Below are 20,005 nucleotides of genomic sequence, written 5' to 3' on the forward strand. Positions count from 1 at the left end.
TAAATCAATTTTTTCTGTTGAGTTGTTTGAGTTCCTTATATATTCTGGGTATTTATCCCCAAAGTTGTCAACATCACTAATCTTCAGGGAAATGCAAATACAAACTACAATGAAATAGCATCTCATTCCAGGTAAAAGGGCTATTACAAAAAGACAAAAACAAAACAAACAAACAAACAAAAACGCACAGATAATGGAGAGGATGTGGAGAAAGGGGAATGCTGAAACATTGGTGATGGGAATGTAAATACATCCACTATGGAAAACAGTAAGGATGTTCCTGGAAAAACTGAAAATAGATCTATCATATGATCCAGCAATCATACTGCTGGGTATATATCCAAAAAAAAAAAATGAAAAAGAAAAGAAAATTGATATATCCAAAAGATACCTGCACTTTTATGTTTATTGCAGCACTAATCACAATAGCCAAGATATAGGATAATTCTTCAATCACTTCCAACTTGGTATTCCTTCCTTACATAAGTAACAACTGAACATCTTTGGTAAAATCTGTTAATTCCTGAAAAGACGATGATAATTTGCAGAGGATCTGCGTCCTCAATACACTTGGCACTTATCACATCTATTAAATCCCTTGGCATTTATCACATCTATTACATATCTTTGTATGGCAAATAGCAAATTTGTGTTGTGGTGGCACACACAAGATTGATTTTAATTTGCAACAAGAGCACATTCACAAATATAACCCTTGAAGCCATTAAGTTGCAAAAGCATTGGACAGAAATTTTCTACAGCTTAAATGTCAGCCATTTAAATATTTAATTTTTTTATCTTTATTTTATTTTATTTTATTGAGACAAGGTCTTGCTCTGCTGCCCAGGTTAGAGTGCAGTGGCAGAATCATAGCTCACTGCAGCCTCCAAAATGCTGGGCTCAAGTGATCCTCCCACCTTGACCTCCCAAAGCACTGGGGTTACTGGTATCATTTAAATTGTCCTCCACAATTTCATTCATATGTTTAATAGAACATATAATAGAACTCCATGTAAACTCCATGAGAAAATAAATTTATTTTCTTTTTTTTCTCTTTTTTAACTCTAGTACCTAGAGCTACGTGTGGCATATGGTTAACCCTCAATAACCATTTGTTACATAAATAAACTATGATTTCTAAAAAGAGATAATTTACCCAGGCACTATTTTAGCTACCTGTAGGCAATGTTAATATAAAATGTACTGTGTATTTTACTTTTAACAAACAGCTTAAAATACTTCTATTTTCTTCCCTTCTAAAGCCAATGAAGGAGATCATGCGATCTTGCACCCCCATGAAAGAGTCTACTACTGTGGAGGTCTGGATTCATCCCCAACCACAGGTATGAAAAAAGCCCTATGATTTTTCCTCCCTCTTCCTTTTAAATGATTTTTATAAAGGTATGAGGAATACTCTTAAGTAGTGTACACAATGTGTGTTCCCTTACATTTCCTCAGGTGATTTTGTGCTGGACTCAAAATTTACTGTTGAAAATATGACAGTAAATATATATCTTTTTAGTGTGATTTGATAATAACAGTGAAATTAACTTGTTGGATCAGGTAAAAGTATTTCTCTAAAAGCATCTTCTAAATGTTTATTCTGCTGATGTTTAAGTGTAGTTTTGTAATCATGGATTGAGAAAAAGTAAAACTGCTGTTTTATAATATGACTTAAATTTAAGTTTTAGCATAATATAGCATAATTTGCTTTTTATGTTAATTAGGCAAACTTTAGTAAAACTTCATTGAAACAAGTTTGTTTGGGGGATAATATTAGCAGCAGTAAATATGGTAGGTCTGCAGCAAACTCTTCCCTTGGAGGGAAGAATTCAACCAAAGAACATAAGGATGAGTGAGAGACCAATGCAAGTTTTAGAGCAAGAGTGACAGTATATTAAAAAGTTTCAGAGCAGTAATGAAAGGAAGCAAAGTGCACTTGGTAGAGGGCCAAGTGGGCAATTTGAGAAATCCAAGTACCCTGTTCGACCCTTGACTTGAGGTTTTTACACATTGGCATGGATCCAAGGTTTGTGTGTCTTCTTCCTTGATTTTTTGTTGGGATGGGCTATCCTCCTGCAGTGGCCTGTCAGCACTTGGGAGGAGCCACATTTGCAGTGTGTTTACTGAAGTTGTGCGCATGCTCATTTGAGGCATTTTTCCCTTACCAGTTGAGTATTCCTAGAGGAAGGTCATATACCAGTTAAACTCTGCCATTTTGCCTCTTACCGTACATGTTTGAGCCCACTCCCCCAACTCCTGAGATCTTATTGGGAAGCTGCTGATCACCAGCTTCAGGTGTTTTCTATCTTTTGGGAGTCTCCCTTTCCTTGCCTCTGCTGCGACTGATTATTATTTTAAAGGGACAGTTTAATGACAGCCTGACCATCACCTGATGGTCACCTGACATTCTTGGGGGAGGAGCATCTTCTGCCCTGCTCATGTCTGTATAGCTACCTACTCTAACACAATCAGTCTGAATTTGTTTTTAAAAATCAAGTCATAAAGTGTATTTGTAAAGCAACCACTTTTACTTATTTTGGTCGGGACAGCTAAAAAATGTGACCAAAAGTTCAATTCTAATTTGTTTTCCTAGTATAGGTTTTAAGAGGACTTAAAAAAATGGGGTTAGAAGGCCAATTTCCAGACATCTATATGTTATTTGGTATTCTATGACTGGTTGTTATACCGTTGTTAATAAAGTCCTGAATCTGACTCCTCTGGTATCAAATTAATATCCATAAATTGCCTTCTACCTAGTTATTTTCAAATGTCTTTTATTTTTTATAGGATAAAGAAATTCAAATAATGTAAATACACAAATATGAATCTAGACTATTAGATATATAACCCAAATGGAATGGAAGGAGGATCATGTTAATTATTTATTAATTTATGTGTGCATCTGAAATTCATGGAAGTCATGTGTTCTGTAATTATAACATCCTACAATATTTCACAGATTTAATTTATGCTCTTTACAAAGAGTTTCAGAATTAATTTGTGCACTGTGAGGAGATATGATTAATATTATTAAAGTAAATCCCAACCCAGGATTCTGTCCAAATTTTCACAAGTTTTAAGTTATTCCAGCCTGAATTAGTGAAGTTTCACCAAGTTTGAAACTATCGTAACCTCCCAATGGGTTCTCGTTTCCTGCTGCCTAGACAGAGCCAATTTATCAAGACAGGAGAATTACAATAGAGAAAGAGTTTAATTCACACAGAGTCAGCTGTACAGGAAACTAGAGTTTTATTATTACCCAAAAACTCAGGAGAGGATGGAGGTTTTTAAGGATAATTTGGTGGGTAGGTGGTCAGAAAGTGGAGAGTACTAATTGGTTGGGTCAGAGATGAAATCAAGGGAATGTTGAAGCTGTCTTCTTTTGCTGAGTCAGTTTACCTATCTGGGTGGTACCAGTTGATCCATCAAGTGCAGGGTATTGAAAATACCTCAAGCACTGATCTTAGGGTTTACAATAGAGATGTTATCCCCAGGAGCAATTTGGGGGGTTCAGAATCTTGCAGCCTCCAGCTGCATGACTCGTAAACCATAATTCCTAATCTTGTGGCTAATATGTTAGTCCTGCAAAGGCAGTTTAGACCCCAGACAAGAAAGAAGTTGGTTTTGGGAAAGGGCTATGTATTAGTATGTTCTTACACTTTTAGCAAGAAATACCTGAGTCTGGGTAATTTATAAAGAAAGGAAGTTTAATTGACTCACAGTTATGCATGACTGGAGAGGCCTCAGGAAATTTACAATCATTGCAGAAATCATCACTTCACAGGGCTGCAGAAGAGACACTGAGTGCCAAGCAAAAGAAAGAGGAAACCCCTTATAAAACCATCAGATCTTGTGAGAACTCATTGTCATGAGAACAGCATGAGGGGAACTGCCCCCATGATTCAATTATCTCCACCTGGTCCCACCCTGGACACATGGGAATTATTACAAATCAAAGTGAGATATGGGTGGGAACACAGAACCAAACCACATCATTCCACTGCTGGTCTCTCCCAAATCTCATTTCCTCACATTTCAAGACACAATCATGCCTTTCCAACAGTCTCCCAAAGTCTTAACTCATTTCAGCATTAACCCAAAAGTCCAAGTCCAAAGTCTCATCTGAGACAAGGCAAGTCCCTTTCTCCTATGAGCTTGTAAAACCAAAAGCAAGTTAGTTACTTCCTAGATACAATGGAGGTACAGGCATTAGGTAAATACACCTATGCCAAATGGGAGAAATTGGCCAAAACAAAGGTGTTTCAGGCCCCATGCAAGCCCAAAATCCAATAGGGCAGTTTTACATCTTAAATTTCCAAAAAGATCTCCTTTGAATCTACATCTCACAGCCAGGTCACGCTGATGCAAGAGTTGGGCTCCCACAATCTTGGGCAGCTCTGCCCCTGTGGCTTTGCAGGGTACAGCCTACCTCCTATCTGCTTTCAGAAACTGGCCCTGAGTGTCTGTGGCTTTTTTAGGTGCACAGTACAGGCTGTTGGAGGATCTACCATTCTGGGGTCTGGAGGATGGTGGCCTTCTTCTCACAGCTCCACTAAGCAGTGCCCAAGTAGGGACTCTGTGTGGGGGCTCCAGTTCCACATTTCCCTTCTGTACTGCCTTAGCAGAAGTTCCCTATGAGGGCTTTGCCCCTGCAGCAAACTTCTGCCTGGTCAACCAGGTGTGTCCATACATACTCGGAAATCTAGGTGGAGGTTCCCAAATCCCAATTCTTGACTTCTGTGCACCTGCAGCCCCAACTCCACATGTAAGCCACCAAGGCTTGGGACTTGCACCCTCTGAAGCAATGACCTGTGCTATATGTTGGGCCCTTTTAGCCATGACTGTAACTGAAGCACCTGGGACACAGGTCACCATGCCCTGAGGCTGCACAGAGCAAGAAGGACCTTGACCCAGCCCATAAAATCATTTTTCCCTCTTAGATCTTGGTACTGTGATGGCAGGGGCTGCCAGGAAGGTCTCTAACATGTCCTGAAGACATTTCCCCCATTGTCTTGGTGATTAACATTTGGCTCCTCATTACTTACGCAAATTTCTGCAACAGGCTTGAATTTCTCCCGGAAAATGAGTTTTTCTTTTCTATCACATCGTCAGGCTTAAATTTTCCAAAATTTTATGCTCTGCTTCCTTTTGAACTCTTTGCCACTTAGAAATTTATTCCGCCAGACACCATAAATCATCTCTCTCAAGTTCAAAGTTCCATAGATCTCTAAGGCAGGGGCAAAATGCCACCATTCTTTTTGCTAAAACATAGCAAGAGTGACCTTTTCTCCAGTTCCCAATAAGTTCCTCATCTCCATCTGAGACTACCTCAGCCTGTACTTCATTGTCGATGTCACTATCAGCAATTTGGTCAAAGTCATTCAACAATTCTCTAGTAAGTTCCAAACTTTCCCACATTTTTCTGTCTTCATCTGAACTGTTGAAACTGTTCCAAACTCTGCCTGTTACTCAGTTCCAAAATCGTTTCCACATTTTAGGGTATCCTTATATCAGCACCCCCTTACCTACCTCGGTACGAATTTATGGTATTAGCCTGTTCTCATGCTGCTATGAAGAAATACCGGAGACTGGGTAATTCATAAAGCAAAGGGTTTTAATTGACTCACAGTTCTCCATGGCTGAGAAGGGGGCCTCAGGAAATTTATAATCATGGTGGAAGCCACCTGGTGGCAGGAGACAAAGTGAGTGCTGAGCGAAGGAGGAATCCCCTTATAAAACCATCAGATCTCATGAGAACAGCATAGGGTGAACTGCCCCCATGATTCAATTATTTCCACCTGGTCCCACCCTTGCCACATGGGGATTATTACAATACAAAGTGAGAGTTAGGTAGGGACACAGAGTCAAACCATATCAGGCTATTATGGTCTTTGTATCAAAGTTAAACCATAAACTAAGTTCCTCCGACAGTTCAGCCTATGCTATGCCCAGGAATGAACACGGACAGCTTGGCAGTTAGAAGCAAAATGGGGTCAGTTAGGTGCAATCTCTTTCACTGTAATAATTTTCTTAATTACAATTTTTGCAAAGGTGGTTTTACTATGACTTTCAAGTCATGCCCTGCTGATTCAGTCTCAAGAAAATTGGTGAGAATGTAGAATACAAGGCAAACATAACATAATAATCCCACCTACACCTGTATCCAAGAGGCATCTCAGAATTATACTACACGTTTATTGAATGTTTGATTAAGAAACCATTGCTGTGGTCTTCAGAATAGAAGTGTTGAAGAAAAGCACACAATTTCAAATAGGCACCTTAAGATTATAAAATTTAACCTACCAATATGACATCAAGTATCACTGGGATAAATAGAAGTCAGATGGAATTAGACATTGTAATATCACACTTTTCCTCGATGAATAAGAAGATGCTAAATCAATGATTTTTTTTTTTTTTTTTTTTTTTTTTTTTTTTGAGACTGAGTTTCGCTGTTGTCGCCCAGGCTAGAGTGCAATGGAACGATCTCGGCTCACTGCAACCTCCGTCTCCTGGGTTCAAGCGATTCTCCTGCCTCAGCCTCCCAAGTAACTGGGATTACAGGTGCCTGCCACCATGCCCAGCTAATTATTGGATTTTTAGTAGAGACAGTATTTCATGTTGGCCAGGCTGGGCTTGGGCTCGAACTCCTGACCTCAGGTGATCCACCCGCCTCGGTCTCCCAAAGTGCTGGGATTACAGGCATGAGCTACTGCACCCAGGCATAAATGAATGACCTTTTATCTAAGCAAGTAGTTATTTCTGACTGCATTCCGGTAAATGGAGTGCCATACAATTAACTCTACTGATTTACCAATTACCAATTCTTTTGTCTGTTAACAAAGATAAAATCTTGTTATTGACACAATTATTTCTTATAAAAGGGGCACTTTTTTCTTGAAGATCTTTTTAAAGTTATCTGACAGCCTTGACTGCCTGAGGCTTCAATTGCAATTTAAGATAGACCATAGACTGATGGGTTACATTGTGTATATGGTATTATTACAGGCAAAGTATGTACGGATAAGGGCTTTTCAATCTTGTTTTTTAAGGAACATTGTGCTTGCCCCTGAAAAGCTTAAAAAAAATACTTATTTCATGAATCAACTTTTATGGTTTCTTATGAAATATCTTATTCTTAACAAGATATTCATTACTTAATTTGGGGAATTTTAAAAGCAATATTCTGAAAATAGAAACTAGTGGAAGTAGAGTGCAATTTAGAAGTTAAATCATTTCTATTCCTCCATTGAAATCTTTAAATACTTTGATAATGCCACATTCAACAATCTAGATGCCAATTAATTAACATTCACGGTACAGATAGTGACTTTTTGAAAATCTTTAATTTAATTTAATTTTTTTGAGACAGAGTTTTGCTCTTGTTGCCCAGGTTGGAGTGCAAGGCCACTGCCTCGGCTCACTGTAACCTCTGCCTCCAAGGTTCAAGCAATTCTCCTGCCTCAGCCTCCCAAGTAGCTGGGATTACAGGTGACCCCACCATGCCCGGCTAATTTTTGTATTGTTAGTAGAGACAATGTTTTACCACGTTGGCCAGGCTGGTCTCGAACTCCTGACCTCAGCTGATCTGCCTGCCTGGCTCAGCCTTGTAAAGTGCTGGGATTACAGGCGTGAGCCACCACGCCTGGTGGGTTTTTTCTTTTTTCTTTTTTTTTTTAGTTGGCAAATGCTGCAGTGGTGTCCCATAAAACAGTGGATCCTAGCTGAAAAACCAAGTATTCAACTAATTATTGTGGGAATTGTGAAATCATAGGTCAATTTATTCTTTGAGTAAAGAAAATCAAATGAGAATGTCTATTTCCTTATTAGGATAATGATCATTTTTGTTAGCATCTTTAAAAATATTTTGATATATAACTGGAGTAAATATAATGAAGTCCTAAATTAGGTTTTCAAAAATTAATGTTAGTTTTAATCAACTTCAGAAGATAAATCAAATCACCCTGAACATATTTTCAATTTCTAGGGGCCAATGGGATCAAAAACATTCACTGCAGCAAATATGCTAGCAGCTGTGCAATACTTAGAGGAAATAGAGAGGTACTCAAAAAAATGGCAGTTGATCAGCTTTGCACATGCCATATGTATAAGCGAGTTAGCATGGAATTCTTATTTTTTTGTAATGTGGCATTTTATGATGATTCGATCGTTTCCCCTTCCACAATAAATTCACTCTTCACCTTCCCTTCCCCTGATTCATGGCAATTATAATGAGTTAGCAAGTCTAAAACTGAATGATGTTCTGTAAACAAACTGAAACAAAATAAAACTGGGGTCGACTTATTGGGACTTTTTCATGCTTTTCTATGACATTGAATAGCAATTGCCTGGCTTGTAAAAAAATTATTCTACTAAGATGCCATTCTAATTATGCATTTAGACAATATCTTGACTACCACTGTACTTCATTAAATACAATATTTTGTAATCATGTCTTATATTTACTGAGAAATAAGTAGCTTGGAATAACAGCACTAGACAACTGCTGTAGAATATATGGGAGTGGGGAATGAACCTATTGTTTGACTTTAATTTTCCAAATATCAATGGTCACAGCTTATGACTCATGTCTTCTACAAAAAGCATAACTGACTTCTGGCACAAAAAGGACATAAAATAGTGCTATGTAAAGTGATACAAGAAAAATAAAGACATTAGAAAGAATGATCACTTTGGAAAGACGATGGAAGCCAAATGTGGTCATAAAAGTTATTTCTAGGCTAGGCGTGGTGGCTCATACCTGTAATCCTAGAACTTTGGGAGGCCGAGGCGGGTGGATCACGAAATCAGGAGTTTAAGACCAATCTGGCCAAGATGGTGGAACCCCGTCTCTACTAAAAATACAAAAATTAGCTGGGTGTGGTGGCAGGTGCCTAGAATCCCAGCTATTCAGCAAGCTGAGGCAGTAGAATCGCTTGAACCCGAGCGGCAGAGGTTACAGTGAGCCGAGATCCCACCAATGCACTCCAGCTTGGGTGCCAGAGTGAGACTCTGTCTCAAAAAAAAAAAAAAATTTTCTTTTCTTTAAAAAATTTATATAAATTTACTATATATTAGGCAGTCTCCTAAACATTTAAAACATGAACTCATCTAATTTTCATTACTAACCTGTGACTGTTATTAAAGCTATTATTTTTATTTTCTGTATTTTATAAATGAGGAAATTGGGGAACAGAAAGATGCTAGTGAGTACAAAAGACAGGATGCAAACTCCCTTTGTCTGGCTTCAAAGCTCATTTTCCTAATCATTTTATTATAGTTTCTCACCAAGAATGAAAAGCAAGAACAGAAGATGGTCCCTGAAACAAACAAACAAACAAACATATATATATTTGCATATATTTGCATATGATAAAGTAAGATGATCCTTTATGATGCTGGAGTGAAAAGAAATAAACAATAAGATACACAGACCATACAGAATATAAGGTGTTGAAATGCCCCCCAAAATGCAATTTTTTAGAAATGGTAAATGTATTAGTCTGTTCTCACTGTTATAAAGAATTATCTGAGACTGGGTAATTAATAAAGAAAAAAAGGTTTAATTGATTCACAATTTTGCAGGCTGTACAGGAGGCATGGCTATGGAAGCCTCAGGAAACTTACAATCACGCAGAAGGTGAAGGGTAAGCCAGTTCATCTTACATGGTGGAAGCATTGGGGAGAGAAAGTGAAGAAGGAAGTCCTATACACTTTCAAACAACGAGATCTCATGAGAATTCACTCACTATCATAAGAAAAGCAAGGGGGAAGTCTGCTCCCAGGATTCAATCACCTTTTACCAGGTCCCTCCCACAACATTGGGGATTACAATTAAACATGAGATTTGAGCGAGGACACAGAGCCAAACTATATCACTCTTCCCCTGACCCCTCCCAAATCTCATGTCTTTTTCAGATTTCAAAACACAGTCATGCCTTCCCAGCAGGCCCCCAAAGTTTTAACTAATTCCAGCATTGACTAAAAAAAATTGAAGTCCAAAGTCTCATCTGAGACAAGGCAAGTCCCTTCTGACTACTAGCCCGTAATTAAAAAAAAAAAAAAAAAATTAGTCATGTCCAAGATACAACGAGGGTACAGGCATTGAGGAAATCCTCCTATTCCAAAAGGGAGAAAATGGGAAAAGCAAATTGGCTACAGGCCCCATGCAAGTCCAAAACCCAGCAGGGCAGTTATTACGTTCTAAAGCTGCAAAATAATTACCTTTATACCGTGTCTTACATCCAGACCTCACTGATGCAAGGGATGGGCTCCGAAGTCCTTGGGCATCCCCACTCCTGCAGCGTTGCAGTGTACAGCCTTTTTGGCTGTTTTCATGGGCTGGCATTGAGTGCCTGTGGCTTTTCTAGGTGCACAGGGCAAACTCTCAGTGGATCTGCCATTCTGGGGTCTGGAAACAGTGGCCGTCTTTTCACAGCTCACTAGGCAGTACCCTAGTGGGGACTCTGTGTGAGGACTCCAACCCCACATATCCCCTCTGTACTGCCCTAGTAGGGGTTCTCCCTGAGGGCTTCATCACATGCAGCAGATGTCTTGCCTGGACATTGAGGTTTTTTCATTCATCCTCTGAAACCTCGGCAGAGGCTCCCAAGCCTCAACTCTTGCCCTCTGTGTAACGGCAGGCTCAATACTATGTGGAAGCTGCCAAGACTTGGGGCTTCCACTGTCTGAAACAAGGGCTCAAGCTGTACCTTGGCCCCTTTTAACCACAGCTGGAGCTGGAACAGCTGGGACACAGGGCACCATGTCCTAAGGCTGCACAGAGCAGCAGTGTCCTGGGCACAGCTCATGAAACCATTTTTCTCTCCCAAGCCTTCAGGTCTGTGATGAGAGGGACTTCTGTGAAGGTCTCTGAAATGCTTTCGAGGCATTTTCCCCTTTATCTTGGCTGTCAACATTTGGCTCCTCTTTACATATGCAAATTTGTGCAACCAGCTTGAATTCCTCCACAGAAAATGGGTTTTTTTTTTTTTTTTTGAGACAGAGTCTCGCTCTGTTGCCCAGGCTGGAGTGTAGTGGTGCGACTCCAGATCACTATAAGCTCCATCTCCTGGGTTCATGCCATTCTCCTGCCTCAGTCTCCCAAATAGCTGGGGCTACAGGTGCCAGCCACCACACCCAGGTAATTTTTTTTGTATTTTTAGTACAAACGTGGTTTCCCTGTGTTAGCCAGGATCGTCTCGATCTCCTGACCTCGTGATCCACCCACCTCGGCCTCCCAAAGCACTGGGATTACAGGCCTGAGCCACAGCACCCAGCTCCGAAAATAGACTTTTCTACCACATGGCCAAGCTGTAAATTTTTCAAACTTTCATGCTCTACTTCCCTTTTAAAATATAAGTTACAGTTTCAGGTAATTTCTTTGTTTATGCAAGTAAGTATAGGCTTTTAGAAGCAGCCTGGTCACATCTTGAACACTATGCTGCTTAGAAATTTCTTCCATCAGATACCCTAAATCGTCTCTCTTAAAAAGTTCAACCAATTCCTTGAGCAGGGGCACAATGCTGCCAGTCTCTTTGCCAAAGCATAGCAAGAGAGACCTTTATTGCATTTCCCAGTAAGTTCCTCATCTTCATCTGAGACCACCTCAGCATGGACTTCATTGTTCATATAACTGTCCACATTTTGGTCACAATAATTTAACAAGTCTCTAGGAAGTTCCAAACTTTCCCCCATCTTCCTGTCTTCTTCTGAACCTTTCAAACTGTTTCATCCTCTGCCAGTTACTCAGTTCCAAAGTCACTTCCACATTTTCAGGTAACTGTATAGCAATGCCCCACTTTTCTGGTACCAATTTTCTGTGTGAGTTTATTCTCATACTGCTCTAAAGACATACCTGAGGCTGGGTAATTTATAAAGAAAAAAGGTTTAATCGTCTCATGGTTCTGTGGGCTGTATAGGCTTCTGCTTCTGGAGAGGCCTCGGGAAATTTACAATAATGGCAGAAAGTGAACTCGAAGCCAGCACAACTTCCCATGGTGGGAGCAGGAGGAAGAGAGTGAAGGGGGATGTCCTCCACACTTACAAACAACCCGATAGCCTCACAACTCGCTCACTATCATGAGAACAACAAGGGGGAAATCTGCCACCATGATCCAATTACTTCCCACCAGGTCCCTCCCTCAACATTGGGGATTGCAATTCAACATGGGATTTTGGTGAGGACACAGAGCCAAACTATATCAGTAAACTACTATGGTAATCTTTAATGAAAATCTTTCTGTAGGTTGAGAGAAACTAAGAGTGATGGAATGTGAGAATTAGCAGTGTAGAAGAATGACCTAATCCTGGAATAGTGCTAACAGGATCACTAATTCAATCTGTTAGCAGCAAATTTACTAGATGAAGGAACTGCTACATTGATCTTATATTTTACCACAGCACAATTAAGAAATCCACAGGAATTTGGCTAATCAGTTTTCATAAAATAAAATTATCTCTTATATAAATCTTTCATATTCCAAATGGTCTATAATTTCCGACAGAATGAGTCACATCAATTTGAGTTTTTGTTTTGTTTATAAACAAAACACCCCAAAGGAAGATTTAGATGCTCAGGTTAAAAGTCAGCACTAGTGTCTTTACTTCTTTTCCAGGGAAACCTACCTTTCTTGACTATGCATATTTGATTCATTAAATGTTAGACTATGCTAGGGTAATATTTTTGTATTGATTTCAATTTTTGTCTGTGTGGTGAGGCCACTTGCAACGCTTTTTTTTTTTTTTTTCCGGGACAGAGTCTTGCTTTGTCACCCAGGCTGGAGTGCAGTGGTACAATCTCAGCTCACTGCAACCTTCACCTCCCAGGCTCAAGCAATTCTCATACATTAGCCTCCCAAGTAGCTGACATTGCATGTGCACACCTCCACACTCCACTAATTTTTGTATTTCTGGTAGAGGTGAGGTTTCACCCTGTTGACCAGGCTGGTCTCAAACTACTGGCCTCAAGTAATCTACCCACTTTGACCTCCCAAAGTGCTGGGATTACAGGCATGAGTCACAGTGTTTGACCCTTGGAATGCTCTTTTATTTGATGGTTTGTTTATTTATTTATTTATTTATTATTATTTTTTGAGACAGAGTTTTGCTCTTGTTGCCCAGGATGGAGTGCAATGGCGCAATCTTGGATCACTGCAACCTCCGCCTCCCTGGTTCAAGCAATTCTCCTGCCTCAGCCTCCCGAGTACCTGGGACTACAGGCGTGTGCCACCATGCCTGGCTGATATTGTATTTTTAGTAGAGACCGCGTTTCTCCATGTTGGTCACGCTGGTCGCTCGGCCTCCCACAGTTCTCGGATTACAGGCATGAGCCACCATGCCCGGCCTGGAATGCTCTTTTATTAGCAACAGAAGTATCTTGAAAAAAATTCAATGGGGTCAGAAAACAATACAAAGTTTTCCAAGGTGCACATATCATTAACTTCCTTTACTTGTCAGCTACAGTTTCACAACAGGTGATATTTTTGATAGTTTTAAGATACTTACACTTAAAAAAAATGTTTTTGAATCACACACTTCATAGTTTAATGTTTTCCTCAAAGCCCAATACACTTATCTTTTGGCTTGAAGTTCAGGATGTGTTTCTTTGGTATGATTTCTTTAAGTTGTGTGGAAAATGTGTATGTTCTTTAGAAACATAAGCTAACTATTATCATGGAAAGATTTGAGGCCAGAATTATTTCAAAGCTTAATCTGGGAACTTTTTTTTTTTTTTTTTTTTTTTTTTTGAGATGAAGTCTCGCTCTGTCGCCCAAGTTGGAATGCAGTGGCCGGATCTCAGCTCACTGCAAGCTCCGCCTCCCGGGTTTATGCCATTCTCCTGCCTCAGCCTCCCGAGTAGCTGGGATTACAGGCTCCAGCCACCTCGCCCGGCTAGTTTTTTGTATTTTTTTTAGTAGAGACGGGGTTTCACCGCGTTAGCCAGGATGGTCTCGATCTCCTAACCTCGTGATCCGCCCGTCTTGGCCTCCCAAAGTGCTGGGATTACAGGCTTGAGCCACCGCGCCCAGCCACAATCTGGGAACTTTTGAGAGTAATTTTCATCTTCAAGAATTATGTTGCTGAAGGCCTCAAATGCCAAGACAAGTTTAGAGGTAACTCTTTAGACAGTAGAAAGACTAAATATAAAAAATCAACACACCCTGATGTGATAACATTATTTGTAAGTGTAGGGTTTTATTTTTAGACATACAGAAAATATTCAACATTGTTCTCTGCCCAGAGTCCTAAGGTTTTGTCATTGTCATTGTCATTTACCTTTAGCCGTTTGAGTACTTTGCTTTTAATCATTAGTAACTTTTATTTTTAAGTGATTACTAATGACATTATATTAAGTGTTCTAAAGTCATAATTTCAATTCATCCAGTCCTTATAGCAGCTTTATTGTTGTATAGCCATTAATTCCTGAGTTGAGGAAAATGAGTCTCAGAGAGGTTAAATAATGTGCCTAATGTTGCACAGTTTGCAAGTGTTTGATAGGGGAATTTAAACATAAATATTCTGTCTAAAGTCCATGCTGTTTGTCCAATCATACACTGTCCCCTATTCTTATATTTATACATAATGGCCTCTCAGTGAACATGTATCCCAGGTGTGACCTGACATCCCACGATTCTCATGGCATGTTAATGAATCTTAGCAACAGAGCAGATGGGTGTCATGTCCATAGATAAAAGGCTTATGAGCTCCCATAGCAGATGAATACATAGCACAACAGATGGGAACCATTCTTCTGGAGCTCTTGGATCACAAAATATTGGCAACCAACTTAGAAAAAAAGTTGCTACTATGCCTTTTATAGCTACCGGTTATTAGGCTTTGGAAAATAAATTATAGAATTTAAGCACTATTCAATATAATAATAAATCAAATGAATAAAATACTGAGATTCAGTTTTCAAATATAAGGAAGAAATCAAGGGTGAATATACTTCTATCATATGAATCATTTGTTTACACAGAGTTTTGGATTATGACTCATCAGCCCGTGCATGAGTCTTCCAGCAATGTCTAGCACCCAAGCAAAACAAATTGCGTTTGTAATCACAGAAGTAGCCTTGTTGACGACACTGAAACCAAGCTGCTAAAAGCTTGTCACTTGTTTTATCATGAGGACTCATAAGTAAAGCACATTGAGAGTGAAATGGAGGCCACTTGAGAGCGGAATAAACACCAGGAATAGGTGAGGCCAGAGCTGGGGGCCTCATCACATTTGGGATGAAGGTATTATCCTCAAAGTAGAGTTGCCAGCAGGACACATTCAAATGTGCAAGAGGGAATTTGATGAATTTGGACTAACTTTAGGACGCCAAAAGTCCTGATCTGGAGGGAAACATTCTGCAGAAAAAAATATGAGATCAATGATGATACTCAGGGTTAGGCAACCTCATTATTTGGTTCTCTTTGTAGTAAGAATGCAGTCAGTGACTATCTCATTAACTATACATAGAGCCTGAGACAAGTGACAAATTATTTGAATTTGTTTCTGCATCTGTAACTTGGGGATATTTATATCATTCTTATAGAATTGCCATGAAGGTTAGCACAATAAAGTTTCTAAAGTGAGCATATGGAAGATGTTCAATAACCAGATAACCAATTCCGTGTTTTCTCTCCAATCTCATCTGAAAATTGGAAGGTAAAACAGGAAGCAGGGAAACATAGCCACGTGCAATTGGTTTAGCAAACATGGACATTTAGGTTTCCATGGCTACAGTAACACGTTAAATTCTGTGCTTAGATAGTGAGACTGGGCCTGTTAAAGTACTGCCAGGAGGCCAGGCATGGTGGATCATGCCTGTAATCTCAGCAATTTGGGAAGCCGTGGCGGGTGGATCATTTGAGCCCAAGAGTTTGAGACCAGCATGAGCAACACGGCGAAACCTCATTACTACTAAAATACAAAAAACTCCAGGTGTGCTAACACATGCCTTTAGTCCCAGCTACTTGGGAGGCTGAGATGGGAGAATCACCAGAGCTCAGGAAGTCGAGGTTGCAGTAAGCGGAGATCCTGCCACTGCACTCTAGCCTGGGTGACGGAAGAGAGATCCCGACTGAAAAGAAAACATTATATACAATACACACACACACACACACACACACACACATATATATATACGAAGTACTGCTAGGTGTGGTAGGTGTGGTGCAGAATGGTGCAGACTGATTCTGGTCTGAGGCAAAGTTGGCTATAATCTCAAGCAGTTGAGCAGGCTGAGAACCTTCAGAAGTATCTGTAGAGGAAGGCTAGATAAAGGCCAGAGACATTATATGCCTGTGCCTCTTTGTCGATTTTGGCAGGGGTTATTGTTAAGGAAACAAAAATTCCATTGAGTTAAGTTTGTATATCAGTTTATCTGATCAGCACAAGGTTATATGCTGAAAATACTTACTTTGACTAATCTAGAACTATTATAAGCAAATTTAAGATATTGTCTTTAAAGAAACATCACTGAGTTTGCTCAGATCTATAGCAGCAAATATTAGTTACTTTAAAACACTTGCTGATGTAATCTAGAGTTAAAATTAAAAATAATAAAAATCAAAGTGAACCTTTTCACAATCTCTTTTATGGGTCTACTGTATGACCATTAGATTAATCGTTGACTTCCAGCATAATTTTGGTGCAAACCGTTTTCTTAAATAGATTTTTTTTTTTTTTCTTTTTTTGAGACAGGGTTTTGCTCTTGTTGCCCAGGCTGGAGTGCAATGGTGAGCTCAGCTCACTGCAATCTCCGTTTCCTGGGTTCAAGACATTCTCCTGCCTCAGCCTCCTGAGCAGCTGAGATTATAGGTGCATGCCACCATACTCAGCTAATTTTTGTGTTTTTAGTAGAGATGGGGTTTCATTATGTTGGTCAGGCTGGTCTCAAACTCCTGACCTTAGGTGATCCACCTTCCTTGCCTCCCAAAAGTGCTGGGATTACAGGCGTGAGCCACCACGCCCAGCCTCTTCAATAGATTTTTTTTTAAAGGATTATACAATGGCAGGGAGCTCCTTGGTGTGATGTGAAAGCATTTTGTGTCTCAATTTTGGAAGATTACTCTATCTAAATGTTAATTTGTAATTTCAGGACTTGTTTCTTTAGAAACACTCTGTTTCACAGGTAACAATGTCAGATTGCCCTATTTAAATGTTAGTGCCCAAATGTAAAAGAAACAACACTAGAACAATTTAGCAAGTTGCATGCCTACGAGACTTTAAAGATTTTTCCATTTTGTTTCATTTTCTTTTACTTTATAATAGATAGTTCTCTCCTGCTGTTGTTTCCTGCTGCAATTTCATATTAGCATCCAGTGTAGAGCATCCTGATCTCTCTACAGTTGTTGGCTCTTTTCTGTGATGTAGAATTCTTTTGTTGTTGTTGTTGTTGTTAGTAACGTAAAGCTGTTGGAAATAGGATAGGACAACTGAAGACTTTCCAACTTTCCACTCATATTGATACTCTCACCAGATTTCTGCAATGATCTTTGGTCAGGTTTAATTTATCATATAAATAATTCACAAGAGTGAGTTTCCAAATGTATTTCATCTTCATAGGCTTTACACTAAGGCTGCAAAACACATCACATGGACTATTGCTGTCAAATGCCACATCCCTTCCCCTCTCCTAGATTTCCCCTTGGTCCGTTCTCAAAGAGCTACCATATATTTCATTCTAAATTCCAGCCCTGGTGTATGGATCATTCTAGCTTCAAGTCTTTTGTCGTCTCGCATTATTCATTTAAAGAAGTGTAAAGTTACTTTCATGCCTATCCATGTTTTGCCCTACACCTTTCTTTCCGGTCTTGTCACCTGCTAATTTTGTTTTTTATTTCTTTATTATTACAGACATGGTTTTGCTCTGTTGCTCAGGCGGGAGTGCAAGAGTGTAAATATAGCTCACTGCAGCCTCCAATACCTGGGCTCAGGTGATCCTGCAAACTCAGCCTCTGTACTTGCTGGGATTACAGGCGTGAGCCACACACATGCCTAATTTTTAAATGCATGCTTATGTTCCAAACTGGATTCTTTGCTCTTTCTTTAATTCATCCCTTTTATTCATTCCTCCCTACTTATTTGTATATATTTCTCCTTTCCCAAGCAGTGCTGTTTGCTTATGTGCTTAACCACTACCTTCTTATTCATCTTTCAAAGCACCCACCTGGCTTTTAGCTTTCCATTCTTTGAACTTCACTAACACTGTGTCTATTCCTCTCAAGACTTTCTCACACACACATTTACACGGCAAGCTTCTATGCCTATGTCATATTCTATGCCTATGTCATATTCCCCCAGTACAATGTGAGTTCTTAAGAGCAGAGATTATTTTTAACTCATGACTCCACACCTAGCATAGTATCTTATACTCACTTAGTGTTCTTCATTGCCAGGTACAACCATCTTCTCTCACCTGAAGCAACTGGTATCCACCAAAACTAAGAGGCAACATACTATGCCGCATAAGAACTTGGGCTTTGAGGTCAGATAATTTTGGGTTTAAATACCAACATTGCCACTGACTCACTATGTAATTTTCACCAAACTATTTAATAGCTCCGAGTTTTATTTCCATCATTTATCATGATAATAATAATTAGGTTTAATCAGTAATTACTGTGGATTCTATTACTTAATCTATATAGAGCACTTAGTACAGTGTCTAGCACATAGCAAATATTCAATAAATGTAACTTACACCATATATACATATGACGTATGTATGTATTCTGTGTATTTACATAAATGGGAACCTGCTTGCAAGACTTATAAATGCTATGGTTACACAAATGCTAAGGTTATAAGTTTGGTGATCTGCCTCAGCTCTTTAATGCACACATTATATATACCATGAGGGATATCATCGAGGATCTCCTTGGCCATTTGCCTTTTTGCTTAGAAGACATTTCCATAAGGGAGTGTCTTAGGTACTCTGATGCAAGGAATAAGAACTGTAACACTTCTAACTCCTACCCTCAACTTTCTTCCCCCATTGACAGTAGGTCATTCAGAAGAATTATCTGATTAAGGCATGTTGAGACTTAAGGCAAAATGAATGTTCAGTTATACAGCTGTGTTGACTGTTTGAGGCAATGATGCTTATTTAGGCCGATGCCACTGAAGGTAACACTGGGGTAATTTTACCAGCAGACCATGACTTCTTGATCCCTTAAAGATATGATAGTCTGCCAAAATGTAAAGACCATCGATGCTAGGAAGAAACTGCATCAATTAACGAGCAAAACAACCAGCTAACATCATAATGACAGGATCAAATTCACACATAACAATATTAACCTTAAATGTAAATGGGCTAAATGCTCCAATTAAAAGACACAGACTGGTAAATTGGACAGACTCAAGACCCATCAGTGTGCTGTATTCAGGAGACCCATCGCACACGCAGAGACACACATAGGCTCAAAATAAAGGGATGGAGGAAGATCTACCAAGCAAATGGAAAACAAAAAAAGGCAGGGATTGCAATTGTAGTGTCTGATAAAACAGACTTTAAACCAACAAAGATCAAAAGAGACAAGAATGCCATTACATAATAGTAAAGGGATCAATTCAACAACAAGCACTAACTATCCTAAATATATATGCATCTAATACAGGAGCACCCAGATTCATAAAGCAAGTCCTTAGAGACTTACAAAGAGATGTAGACTCCCACACAATAATAATGGGAGACTTTGACACCCCACTGTCAACATTAGACAGATTAATGAGACAGAAAGTTAACAAGGATATCGAGGAATTGAACTCAGCTCTGCACCAAGTGGACCTCATAGACATCTACAGAACTCTCCACCCCAAATCAACAGAATATACATTCTTTTCAGCACCACATCACACTTATTCCAAAATTGACCACATAGTTAGAAGTAAAGCACTACTCAGCAAATGTAAAAGAGCAGAAGTTATAACAAACTGTGTCTCAGACCACAGTGCAATCAAACTAGAACTCAGCATTAAGAAACTCACTTAAAACCGCTCAACT

General features: G+C 39.4%; 1 protein-coding gene across 1 annotated transcript in view; it reads left to right on the top strand.

Moving 5' to 3' along the window:
- The window catches only part of PCDH11X (protocadherin 11 X-linked), a 724,020-nt gene that overhangs the window by 341,807 nt on the left and 362,208 nt on the right, over positions 1 to 20,005 (top strand). Inside the window, 1 exon segment of the mRNA XM_050777390.1 lies at positions 1,263 to 1,343. Coding sequence (XP_050633347.1) covers positions 1,263 to 1,343 — 81 coding nt within the window.

Source organism: Macaca thibetana, chromosome X (genome assembly GCF_024542745.1).
Source record: "Macaca thibetana thibetana isolate TM-01 chromosome X, ASM2454274v1, whole genome shotgun sequence".
Classification (NCBI taxonomy): domain Eukaryota; kingdom Metazoa; phylum Chordata; class Mammalia; order Primates; family Cercopithecidae; genus Macaca; species Macaca thibetana.